Raw genomic sequence first — 13151 nt, forward strand, 5'->3', positions numbered from 1 at the left:
TGGCAGGCAGATTCTCAACCACTGTGCCACCACGGAAGCCCTATTACTAGTTTTTAAAGTTGATTTTGAAGAAATAAAAAAACAACAGCATCTCTTGTACCTCACAATTAGGAATATTGATCCTAAACCCAGGTTATCCATGATGTCGTGATATTTTAGAGGTTGTTAATGTCAGTCTTAAAAATTGGATCAAGGCTGGTCAACTGTATGCTCATCTTAATTGAGAGTCAGTTCTTTAGTATCTGTAAGCTTAGCCTCATGACTTTTGATACTGATAACTCATAACTTAATGAGTTAAGTATGGTTTGAGAAATGGGTGTCCCACAGTAGCTTTTGACCATTGGATTTCATAGTATCCATATACATGCAGAAGCCATTTCCAGGTCCAATTGTACTGACTTCCATGCTTATTATAATCTGGCCTAAGAAGGCTTGGGATTCTTTTTTTTTTTTTTTAAAGCCTTGGGATTCTGAATGCATGGGTCAGGGGTAATTTGCTCAATATATATCAAATAAGTTCATTATAGTTTGATACTAGGAAACAGATTTTCTTTAAAATCACAGTGGAATGTTTTGTGTCCTATTTTGTAATTATAAAAAGAAACAAAGGTTTCATTGTAGGAAAATTCTACCATCTGTCTTTTCTATCTTATTTGTTATTTTCCCTTGTAGCCTAACTGAATCTCCATTCAAAGTTCATTTGGAAAAACTCAGTTTGAGGCAAAAGAAGCTGGATGAAGACCTGCAATTATACCAGACATCTCTGGAGCTTAAATTAAAACATAGCACTGTCCATGTGGATGAGCTGTGTCCTCTCATTGTCCCCAATCCGGGAGTTGCTGTCATTCATGACTATGCAGATTGGGTTAAGGAAGCATCAGGAGACTTATTGGAACCACAAAGTGAGTATGGACTATACTTCTAACCCTTGATGCCCCAGGAACAGGAGTAGGAGCATATGTTCATAGGAGGACACAATTTCCTTGTGCCAGTGTAGTGGTGGATGCCTGAGCTTGCACTTATTTGTAGTTGAGTTGGGATGAGCAAAATCTCAAGCAGGAAGAAATCACATCATTGTTTATCATTACTCTTATGCCCCTGTTCAAAGGAACTGTAGCCAGTCACATCCCGTGGATTTATAAAATTAGATCCCTTACCCCACCCAGAGAACATAGGGAGAGAGAGATCCTACCTAAGTCCTACCCATTCTTCCATGTCCAACTCAAGTCCCACTTGTTCTTTCCAACAGCTTTGGTGGTTATAACTTCCTGACCTCTCTCACTATTACCTCTCTATAATGATTCTGACCATGTTTTTCTGAACCAATACTTCCATAAAGGGCTTTTCTAATTTGGGCACTTACTATTTCAAGTAGTAGAAAAATTACATGTTTCACACAACATTTCACATCACTTTTATTGAAAAATGGGGACTATTAGAATGTTCCATACCACACGTTTTGGGAATTGTTTGTTCATTTCTTTGTGTTTGCTGTAGTTGTCTTATCTCTTCAAATATATGAGTCATCTTCCCAATGCATACTTGTAAGTAGCTTAAGGTGGTAAACAGTGCTTCCTTTTTGTTTTCCTTTGTGAGGAGCAATATAGCATTAGTGGTTAAGAGTATAGAGTTGGACTCCAGTTACTTGAGTTTGAATCCTGGCTCTGTTACATCTTGCCTGTAACTTTGAGCAAGTCACTTAATGCTCTGTACCTCAGTTTCCTCACCTGTAAAATGAAGATGGTAACTATTGTATAGTTATATTGTGTAGATGAGAGTTGGTTTACTCCTAAGTGCTTTGAACAGTATCATTTAGGCTCACTAAAATGTTAGGCTGTGCCTATAGCAGATAATAATCCCTCACAAGTTTTCAGAGCACTTTATATTTCTTAAAGCATTTTTTTGAACAGAATTTGATCAAATTAGAGGATTTTTCTCTTATCATTTGAGACTATATGTAGCCATAATTAGGCTAGAGGAACCTGTATAAAGGAACCTGGAGTTATATTTGTTATGTAAGTACCATGGATACATGGAGTGAGCAGGCAGTCATACCACACACTTCTGGAGCTTGTAAGACACAGGTGAGTGAGGTAGAGACAGATTCAGGGAAATCAAGTTGAGTTGTTGTTTGGGGTATTTATTAACTTATGTATTTTTAATGCCACATTAAAGTGATCCCCTGTTTGTAGTTATTGTATGGCTTCATGTCATTGCATTATTTTCCTGTCCCTTCCTTAGTTGTGAAGCACTGGAGCCTAACATGGACATTATGTGAAGCTCTGTGGGGCCACCTGAAGGAGCTTGACAGCCAGCTGGATGAGCCCACTGAATACATTCAGATTCTGGAGCGAAGAAGAGCTTTCTCTCGCTGGCTGTCCCATACTGCTGCACCTCAAATTGAGGAGGAAGTCTCCTTAACCCGAAAAGACAACCCTGTGGAGGCTGTCTTCAGCTACCTCACGGGCAAGAGGATCAGTGAGGCCTGCTCCCTGGCCCAGCAGTCAGGTAGGGCATACCGTCCTTCTCTGCACCCCTGCCTACTTCCTACTCACTGTCCCTACCCCTTAATCGTGCGTTTGCCCTTGTCTTCTAACCCGAATATTAAGTATAAACTTCCCAGGAAGATTGCTGGTTCCTCCAGAATAGGTAGGGACTCTGTCTTCCAGTTTTCCTTTTATAACCTTAAACTTTAAATTTTATTTATCTCTCTATTTATTTATTTATTTATTTTGGCTGCGTTGGGTCTTCGTTGCTGTGCGTGGGCCTTCTCTAGTTGCTGTGAGCGGGGGCTACTCTTCGTTGCAGTGCATGGGCTTCTTATTGCGGTGCCTTCTCTTGTTGTGGAGCATGGGCTCTAGGCACGTGGGCTTCAGTAGTTGAGGCTCGTGGGCTCTAGAGCACAGGCTGAGTAGTTGAGGTGCACGGGCTTAGTTGCTCCGCAGCATGTGGGATCTTCCCGGACCAGGGCTCGAACCCACGTCCCCTGCATTGGCAGGCGGATTCTTAACCACTGCGCCACCAGGGAAGTCCCTAGAATTTTTTTATTGCCTCAAGCCTTTGTACTTAAAATTTTTTATTAAAAGAGATACTGGGGCTTCCCTGGTGGCGCAGTGGTTGAGAATCTGCCTGCCAATGCAGGGGACACGGGTTCGAGCCCTGGTCTGGGAAGATCCCACATGCCGCGGAGTAACTAGGCCCGTGAGCCACAGTTACTGAGCCTGCGCGTCTGGAGCCTGTGCTCCGCAACAAGAGAGGCCGCGATAGCGAGAGGCCCACGCACCGCGATGAAAAGTGGCCCCCACTTGCCACAACTAGAGAAAGACCTCGCACAGAAATGAAGACCCAACACAGCCATAAATAAATAAATAAATAAAATAAATAAACCCAAAAGTTTAAAAAAAAAAAAAAAGAGATACTGGACTCTAGAGAGTGAAAGACTCAGCCGTTTTCTTTATATCATACATTTGTTTTTCCTCTAGGTTTGAGTTTGCCATTTCTCAGTGTCATTATATACTGTTTGCTAGTTGGGCATGTTTACAGTTATGTCATCTCAGTTTTCACTATAGACCTTTGAATCAAATGATACTTCCCTCCATTTTACAGATGAGGTGCCTTGTGTAGGGTCACAGAAATAATAGTAGATCTGACACTGAACTCTGTGTACTATACAATCTATATGTAATTAGTTTAAGCTACAATACTTTGAAGATTTTCTACCCAAGCCAAAAACGGTAAGTTCTTGATCAGTATTTTAGCACTACTGCAGAGAGCAGTCAGAGGTGTTTCTTGAGGGCCAGAAGAAATAAAATAATGCCCCCAAGTGTTTTCTCAAGTCTATAAATTCTCAGTATCACCGGAGAACTGTTTCTCTTGTAGGTGATCATCGTCTTGCCCTTCTTTTATCCCAGTTGGTTGGCAGCCAGTCGGTCCGGGAGCTGCTTACTATGCAGCTGGTAGATTGGCATCAGCTCCAGGCTGACTGTTTCATCCAGGAGGAGAGACTGCGCATCTTTGCCCTCTTGGCTGGAAAACCGGTATTTTCCTCTTTTCTCATAAACTTACATAAATTTTCTCATAGATTCAGGATTGCTTGAGGTTAAGGCAAAGAGCTATCTTTGTAAATTGTACACTATTACATATAACTAAGCAACTTGTATTTAACTTTCAGCAGAAATATTTTCAAATTATAAACGTACAACATGTACATTGTGGGGAAGAAGTACTGGTTATATAGAAATTAAAATGTTAGAATTCACCATATCCCATATCATAGTGATAAACAACGTAATTCATTGTCTGTCTTTCTAGACGTATTTTAAGTCTATTTTGACATATATGTGTGCATATTTACACTTGTTATATATTCAAATAAAATGAATTATATATAGCAGTTCTGCAACCTTTTTTTTAACTTACTGAATATGATCATTTTTCATGTTGTGTGGCCTCTCTTTTAATAGCCACTTCTCTTCCATTTTATGAATGATGTATCATAATTACTTTAAGCCAATTTTCTTGCTGCCTACCCATTTTGCTTGCCATCTTAAAGTCAATTTCCAAAAATGAAATCACTGATCAGAATTTATTCACATCTTAAAGTTGGCAGCTGTGGGCAATGAGTGGTTCTCACCTCTTCTCAGCACTTACTGTCTAAGTCCACCCTATCACCTGCCACCAAGGGACTGTGTATTTTATATCTGGATCATTAACACTGCTATTTAAATCATTTAGAATCAACTTGAATAAGTGAGCAACATGCAGGCCTGGCCAGTAACAAGGTAATGTATAATGTAGAGCTGTGATGGTGATTTTGTCTCCTGTAGGTATGGCAGCTCTCAGAGCAGAAGCAAATCAATGTGTGCTCACAGTTGGATTGGAAACGGTCCCTGGCTGTCCATCTTTGGTATTTGCTCCCACCAACAGCCTCCATTTCCAAGGCACTCAGCATGTATGAAGAAGCATTTCAGGTATATGTATCCAGTATAGCCAAGCAAGAGTCCTGGTAGGATTTCTGTTTTTGCCAGAAAAGTACTACAGAGAAAAAAACATCAAATCACATTTCATAATACTTTTTCCTAACTGCTTTTTGAAAAGTACCATAGAATTGAAATGGACACAGGAAATCCGATGGGAAACTTCTTCAAGTTTCTGCTTCTATTTTGTTTAATACGATGAGTTTCCACAATTTATTTTCTTACTGCTGTTTTCCTGCCTCAACATTGGAGGGTTTTTCTTCATTCCTAATGCTGTCTTATTCCTTCAGGAATTCCCTGAGATACAGCCTGACCTCGTGTTTAGTATAGCCCCAAATTAGCAGGTCTGAAATTTGCCTCTAAATATCACTATATTTCATATTCCTTGTCCATTTGGAGGTTAAAGGATTATTAATGTTTTTAATGCCATTATTTGGTTCTTTTCTTACTGTTCATTTTTGTTGTCTTTGATATCATTTGCCAGAATTATCAATATTTGTCAGGAAAAAGAGAACACTAAAAAAAACTGAGTGTAATAAGAATTGTGGCAAGAAAGGTGGTGGGGTTAGTGAGAGCTGTCTGAGGTCTTTGCCAGTCCATTGCAGGCAGGTGGAATATGTCACTGATCAAAATAAGTTTAAAATCCTTGAGACACTCCTTTAGAGGATGTCACACCATTCTTAATACACATCTGAGTTAACTGAGACACAGTAGAATCTAGTGAAACATACTAGCAGCTGATGTATTGTTTTATCAAATTCTTAACTTCAGAATACCTCTGAGGGTGACAGATATGCCTGCTGCCCACTTCCCTCATACCTGGAGGACTCTGGCTTTGTGGTAGAGGAGGAGCAAGACTCACAGAGACCTCTTCAAGATGTCTGCTTTCACCTTCTAAAACTCTATAGTGACAGGTAAATCAGAGCCATATGTTACAGTCACTCGAGGGTTCCATGAGCCCTAGGGAGTCCTTTCCCTTTTATATGTGGTCAAATTGCCGTAAGTCTATATAAATTACCAAAATATAACTTACAGTAATTGAGTGCAAAGAGCATGGGAACTGGAATTAGAAATCTAAACATTCACATTTTAAATCAACTATACTTAAATGAAATTGTTTTTTAAAAATCTAAAAATTATTTTAATCAACTTTAATGAGATACAGTTTTACACATAATGAAGTGTGTGGTTTGATATGTTTTAATGTAATCTAACTACCATCACTATCAAGGTAACATTTACATTACCCTCAAAAAGTTACCTCATGTCCCTTTGCAATCAGTCCACACCACAGACAGCTACTGACTGACTTTTCATTACTGTAGATTAGTTTTGCTGTTATAGAATTTTATGTAATTGGGATCATTCTGTATGTTATCATTTGTGCCTGGCTTCTTTTTCTCAGCATAGTGATTTTGAGATTTATCCATGTTAATATGTATATCAGAAATGTATTTATTTATTCATTTGTTAATGGACAGTTTTCTTGTTTTGGGCTATTAAGAATAAAGCTGCTATGAACATTTGTATCTAAAAATGTTTGTATCATTTTGCATTCCCACCAAGATCTGTAATTAATTGCTCCATATCCTCTTCAAAACTTGGTATTGTCAGCTTTTAAAATTTTACCATTTTAGTGGGCACACAGTGGTGTGTCATTTTTGTGTGCTTAATAATAAATTAATATAATGTATTAACATGCTATTATATCTAATCAGATAATCAAAACTATCCCAGAGCTATCTTTTTACCTTATCAGAAACACTGAGTGGTTTTCTCCAGTCAAAAGTATTAGCTCACATCTCATTTCATTTCTTTAAATACTTTCTTTTAAATTAACTATATTAATTACAGAATAATACAGTCTTTTATTGTGGTAAAATACACATAATTAAAATTGTGTTTTAATTTGCATTTCCCTAATGCCTAATGGTGGCAGGCATTTTTTCATGTGCTTATTTACCATCTATCTATATAACTTCCTTGTTGAAATCTATTTGAAATCTTTTGCCCCCCTTTTTTTAATAGGGTCGCCTAATAATTCTTTATTGTGTTGTAATAGTTCTTTATATATTTAGGATGCAAGTCCTTTATTATAAATGTGTTTTTGCGATTATTATCTCCCAATACACAGGCACAGAAGTTTTACATTTTTATAAAGTCCAATTTATTGAAGTTTTTAAACTATAAAATCAGTTTCTTTAATAGATACAGAGCTGTCGAGGTTTTCTATTTATTCTTGAGTCAGTTTTGTTCATTTGTTTTTCCTAAGGAATTTGTCTGCTTCACCAAAGTCACCAAATTTATTAGCATAAAGTTCTTTATAACATTTCCATATTATTTTATTTATTCATTCATTCATTCATTCATTTTTGACTGCGTTGAGTCTTCGTTGCTGCACGCGGGCTTTCTCTAGTTGCGGCGAGCAGGGGCTATTCTTCGTTGTGGTGCGCGGGCTTCTCATTGTGGTGGCTTCTCTTGTTGCAGAGCCACGGGTTCTAGGCACGCGGGCTTCAGTAGTTGTGGCACACGGACTTAGTTGCTTCATGGCATGTGGGATCTTCCCAGACCAGGGGTCGAACCCGTGTCCGCTGCATTAGCAGGCAGATTCTAACCACTGAGCCACCAGGGAAGTCCCTCCTTATTCTTTTTTAATGTCTGTAGGATGTGTGGCTGTGTCTCTTTCTTCCCTGATATTGGTATTTGTGTCTTCTCTCTTTTTCTCCTGATTAGTCTATCTCCAGCTTTTGGTTTCATTGGTTATCTCTATTAGTCATCTAGCTCAAAATGAATCATAAACCTAAATGTCAAACTTAAAACAATAACCTCTTAGAAGAAAATCTTTGCAACTGTGGGTTAGGCAAAGATTTCTCAGATACCAAACACATAATCCATAAAACAAAAAATTGATAAATTGGACTTTAACAAAATTAAAAACTACTACTCATTAGACAGACTGTTAAGAGAATGAAAAGATGAGCCACAGATTAGGAGAAGATACTTGCAATTCATATATCTGATAAAGGACTTTTATCCAGAACATGTAAAGAACTCTCTGAGCTCAATAATAAGAAAACAAACAATCCAGTTTAAAAATTGGGAAAAATATTTAAAGGGATGCTTCACCAAAGAAGACCTACATATAAAGCCCATGAAAAGTTTTTATCAATAGACATCAGGGACATGCAAATTAAAGCCATCATGGGATGCCACTACCCATCTATTAGAATGGCTAAAAATTAAGACACCTGTACCAAATGTCATCATGGAAGCGGAGCAATTGGAATTCTCAACACTGCTGAGGAAAAATGTAAAATAATACTGGCACTTGGAAGAACAGTTTGGTGGCTTAAAAGTTAAACATACGGCTACATACATTCCACTCCTAGTATTTACCCAAGAGGAATGAAAACATATGTCTATTTATATGTTGATAGCAGCTTTATTTGTAAAGGTCCAAAATGGGAAACAACCCAAATTTCCATCAACAGGTGATTAGATAAGCAAATTGTGGTACATCCGTACAATGGAATACTATCTCAGCTGTAAGAAAGAATGAACTGTTGATAACGTGCAACAGCATGGTGAATCACAAAATACTTTTACTTATTTTTGAAGCGGTGAGAAAAAAAAAATACTCCCAAAAATGTACCTACTGGTTGATTCCAATTTATGTAAAACTCTGGAAAATGCAAACTAATCTATAATGATAGAAAGATCAGTGGTTGCCTGGGAAGGGTAGGTGTAGGGAGGGGCAGGAGAGAGGGATCACAGAGGGACTTAAGGAAACTTTTGGAGGTGATGGGTATGCTTGTTATCTTGACCTTGGTGGTAGTTTCACAGGTGTATATATATGTTTAAACTTATGAAAATTGTACATTCTAAATACGTAGTTTATTGTATGTCAGTTTTTTAATGTCAAAAAAAAGAAAAAAGGAAGAGGAAGAAAAGCATATATCTCAAAGTGCCAGAAATAGAGAAACCAAAGCCTGAATGAGATAATAAAGCGTTCTTCTCATGTAAGGTAGAACTGCTATGACTAAAACCCTTACATAAACTGTAAGGAACTGCACTGTATAATGGCCGCTATTCTCATAAGACTACTTTAAATTAATTTTTAAATTTAATTACTCATTCACACTAGCCATATTTCAAGTGTTTAATAGCCGTATGTGGCTAGTGGCTATCTTATTGGTCAAGGCAGATTATAGAACATTTCCATCATCACACAGAGTTCAGTTAGACAGCACCAGTCAAGAAAAACTACTCATTACTTGGGGAGGTGTTAGGAACTTGTAAAATGTCTGGGATCTTAGGTGAAAGGGAAAGGTTTTGGTTGGTAATCAAAGCCCAGATCTTTAAAACTTGTTGCTGCTGTGGGATCTTAGTTCTTACTGTTCTTATGGTCTGGGACTTGGAAGCTAAGAACATAACACATAAACTGGTCCAGAATCTTTGAAGTCCCTGGGCTCTCTCAGCAGAAAAAAAAGTGAAAGTCTGTAGGGAGACTTTCAAACCTGTATTTCTATATGAAGAATAATATCTGCTGTAGACAAAATCAAAAGTAAGATTTACAAGCCATAGAAGAAAATAACCATCATTAAGACTGGTTAGCTATTGGGACTTCCCTAATGGTACAGTGGTTAAGACTCCACACTCCTGACGCAGGGGGCCCGGGTTCAGTCCCTGGTCAGAGAACTAAGATCCCACCTGCCACTGGGCAACTAAGCCCGTGCGCCACAACGAAGACCCAGCGCAGCCAAAATAAATGAATAAATAAATCGGAATTTAAAAAATTAAAACAACAACAAAAAAGACTAGTTAACTGTTCAAACAAACAGGTGAAGTAGCATTCCAGCAACTTCAGATAGTAAAACAACCTAAAAGATACTAAATAACTTCTATATATATATTTTTTGATATATCTTTATTGGAGTCTAATGGCTTCACAATACTGTGTTAGTTTCTGTTGTACAACAAAGTGAATCAGCCATATGCATACATATGTCCCCATATCCCTTCCCTCTTGAGCCTCCCTCCCATCCTCCCTATCCCACACCTCTAGGTCATCGCAAAGCACCGAGCTGATCTCCCTGTGCTATGCGGCTGCTTCCCACTAGCTAACTATTTTACATTCAGTAGTATATATATGTCGATGCTACTCTCACTTCGCCCCAGCTTCCCCCTTCCACCCCGTGTCCTCAAGTCTGTTCTCTATGTCTGCATCTTTATTCTTGCCCTGCAACTAGGTTCATCAGTACCTTTTTTTTTTTTTTTTAGATTCCATATATATGCGTTAGCATATGGTATTTGTTTTTCTCTTTCTGACTTCCTTCACTCTGTATCACAGACGCTAGGTCCATCCACCTCACTACAAATAACTCAGTTTCATTTCTTTTTATGGCTGAGTCATATTCCATTGTATATATGTGCCACATCTTCTTTATCCATTCATCTGTTGATGGATACTTAGGTTGCTTCCATGTCCTGGCTATTTTAAATAGAGCTGCAATGAACATTGTGGTACATGACTCTTTTTGAATTAACGTGTATTTTTAAAATGGTTAAGAAAAGTAATTGATACTACAGTGAAAGAATGGAAGGGAGAGAGTTGTGAAGACTCCCTGTACCAGGATGGTAAAAATAGACCAAACAAATACCAGCAAACCTGGTAGAAGAGCCACTGAAGAGAAGGTGTCTTGGTTTTTGGTAGATCGGTAATGTGGCTGAACCTAGAGGAGGAAGACTATAAGGCTTATGATGCTTCTGCTCCCGGGTGCCTGCCTTTATTGTTTTGTAAGCTGTAGCTGAGACAGTTGACTCGTCCAGTACAGGTGGTCTGCTGGCTGGGTTTGGTAACTCTCAGCACATTCTCCTTTGCAGACATTATGATCTCAACCAGCTGCTGGAGCCTCGAAGCGTCACAGCAGATCCTTTGGACTACCGCCTAAGCTGGCACTTGTGGGAGGTGCTGCGGGCTCTTAACTACACCCATCTCTCAGAGCAGTGTGAGGGTGTGCTGCAGGCCAGTTATGCTGGCCAGCTGGAAAGTGAGGGGCTCTGGGAGTGGGCCATCTTTGTCCTCCTGCACATTGACAACTCAAGGTGAGTGAGAAGCCATCAAACACACTGGTTGCATCCAGCGCTACAGGGCAATGCCAAAGGAATCAGTCTCTTAGGGTTCAGTTCAGCAAGTAAGTGTTTAGAATGTATTTTTGGGTCCAGCCTTGTGATAAACCTTAAGACAGTTCAACCTGCAGCCCAGACTGTCTCTGTATTCATGTGGACACGTTAGAAAGAAGATTGCCTTTGATTAAGTGCCAAATTGTGCTATTTATCATAAGGCCTCCCAGTAGTCTGAGAAGGGAGAAGAGATCTCTGTGAACTGCAGAATCTCTGAGTCTCTCTAGAGGTAAGATTCAAAGTACGTGTAAAATTGGTATAGCAAATAATTAAGTGGGAAGGAAAGATATGCCTGGGTGGGGAAACCCCATTAACTAGGCACAAATTCCTTGAATGTGGCATGTTTAGAATTATGCAGAAATAGTGCTGTCTGAGTTGGATCTGTGGAGTAATGGTTGGCAGGGAGGGCCCCTGCTTTTTCTTTGCTGGCCCTTCCCTTTCCATCCACCCACCCCTATCCCTCAAGTTTGATAGTGTTGTATTTACCTATTTACCAATACAGTCTTGCTTAGATGTGTAATGTTTTGGTTCTTTGTCCTGAACAAAAACCAGAGAAACACCTTTGCTCCGTGCTTTGAATGAGGTGAAGTTGGAGGTTTTTTCTTAATGGTAGCAGCATGGCATAACACTAAGAACAAAAACATTTATATAATACTTTGTTATATAATGCTTTTATATATCTTTATACGCTGTTGCAAGTACTTTAAATATATTAACTCGTTGAATGCTCATAATGAACCTATGAGACACTCTTACTGTCTATTTTATAAATGAGCAACCCAAGGGATAGAGAGATGAGGTAACTTTTGTTCAAGGTCACATAGCTACTAAATGGCAGAGTGAGCCTTTCAACTCAAGACACCCAGAGTCTGTGCTCTTAATCGTTGTACTATACTATCTGTCATGTCGTAGGGCATGGAAAGAAGTTGTTTTGTAGTCAGAGCTTTCTAAATTCTGGCTCCACCATGTACTCACTTTGACCTAAGGTAGAGCTTACTTCACTTTTGACTTTGAGTAAAGACACTCTCTAGACCTCAGTTTTTAAAATATTAATCTCTATTCAAAGGTGACTGTGGAATTAAAAGTGTAAAGCATCCAGCACAACCTTACTTTTAAGGAATTTCTCTTTCCTCTTGCTCCTTACCAGGAAACAAAATGATCCCAGAATTTTCCTCTGAGTTTATTTAAACACACTCATGGAGAATTTCACGTGGTAAAAGGCTGGCTGATGGGATGATTGATGATTGGCTGTGGGAAAGCAGATCCTCTTTCCTAAAGGGGAGGAAAAAAGGAGGCAGTTGTCAGGAGATTGGGAGTCCTTTGAAAAACCTAGGAGTTGAGAAAAGAATCTAAGATGAGGAGAATAGCTTAGATCTGAAATTAAAATGACTGATCCTTTGGCCCAGACAAAGAAGGACTCTATTTAAGTGGCCTTGAGAGCAGAAAGATTGAGTTTAGCCTAAGTCTAGCAGTAAAGAGAAAATGAATTAGGAAGGCTGATGACTTCTAAGGGAAAAAACGACCTGAAAGAGACCTTACGTTTAAAAACTACTTTGTTTTCTTGCATTGACCACGTGAGAGAGAGGGCAGGGAGGAGGTTAGGAATAAACTGCAGAGTGCTCGGTGGATCTAGAATTCCCCTATCCCAGTCCTTCATCTCCTGTTAGAGAAAGGAAACAAAGAAATGAGCCTACTGGGATGAACACACCCACACTACTATGTATAAGATAGATAACCAACAAGGACCTGCTGTAGAGCACAGGGAACTCTACTCAATATTCTGTGATACCTATATGAGAAAAAAATCTAAAGAAGAATGAATATATGTACATGTATAACTGAATCACTTTGCTGTACACCTGAAACTAACACAACATTGTAAATCAACTATACTCCAATAAAATTTTTAAAAAGAAAAGAAATGAGCCGATTCAGGAGAAAACCTGTTCAGGGTAGTGGGCAACTTTCCCGAGTATTCGTTTTCAGACTTTT

The 13151-nt window shown here is 38.8% G+C and overlaps 1 protein-coding gene across 9 annotated transcripts in view; it reads left to right on the plus strand.

Annotated features, from left to right (window-relative positions):
• NUP98 (nucleoporin 98 and 96 precursor) overlaps positions 1 to 13151 on the plus strand; it is a 100938-nt gene that overhangs the window by 83889 nt on the left and 3898 nt on the right. For 7 of the 9 annotated variants that reach the window (XM_007173645.2, XM_057552382.1, XM_007173647.2 and 4 more), the window contains 6 exons: positions 673 to 902; positions 2242 to 2508; positions 3880 to 4037; positions 4827 to 4970; positions 5748 to 5890; positions 10860 to 11081. In XM_007173645.2, coding sequence (XP_007173707.2) covers positions 673 to 902; positions 2242 to 2508; positions 3880 to 4037; positions 4827 to 4970; positions 5748 to 5890; positions 10860 to 11081 — 1164 coding nt within the window. The remainder of the gene's footprint in view (positions 1 to 672; positions 903 to 2241; positions 2509 to 3879; positions 4038 to 4826; positions 4971 to 5747; positions 5891 to 10859; positions 11082 to 13151) is intronic. The other 2 variants (XM_007173648.2, XM_007173649.2) reach the window with 1 other exon arrangement.

Source organism: Balaenoptera acutorostrata, chromosome 9, assembly GCF_949987535.1.
Source record: "Balaenoptera acutorostrata chromosome 9, mBalAcu1.1, whole genome shotgun sequence".
Taxonomy (NCBI): Eukaryota; Metazoa; Chordata; class Mammalia; order Artiodactyla; family Balaenopteridae; genus Balaenoptera; species Balaenoptera acutorostrata.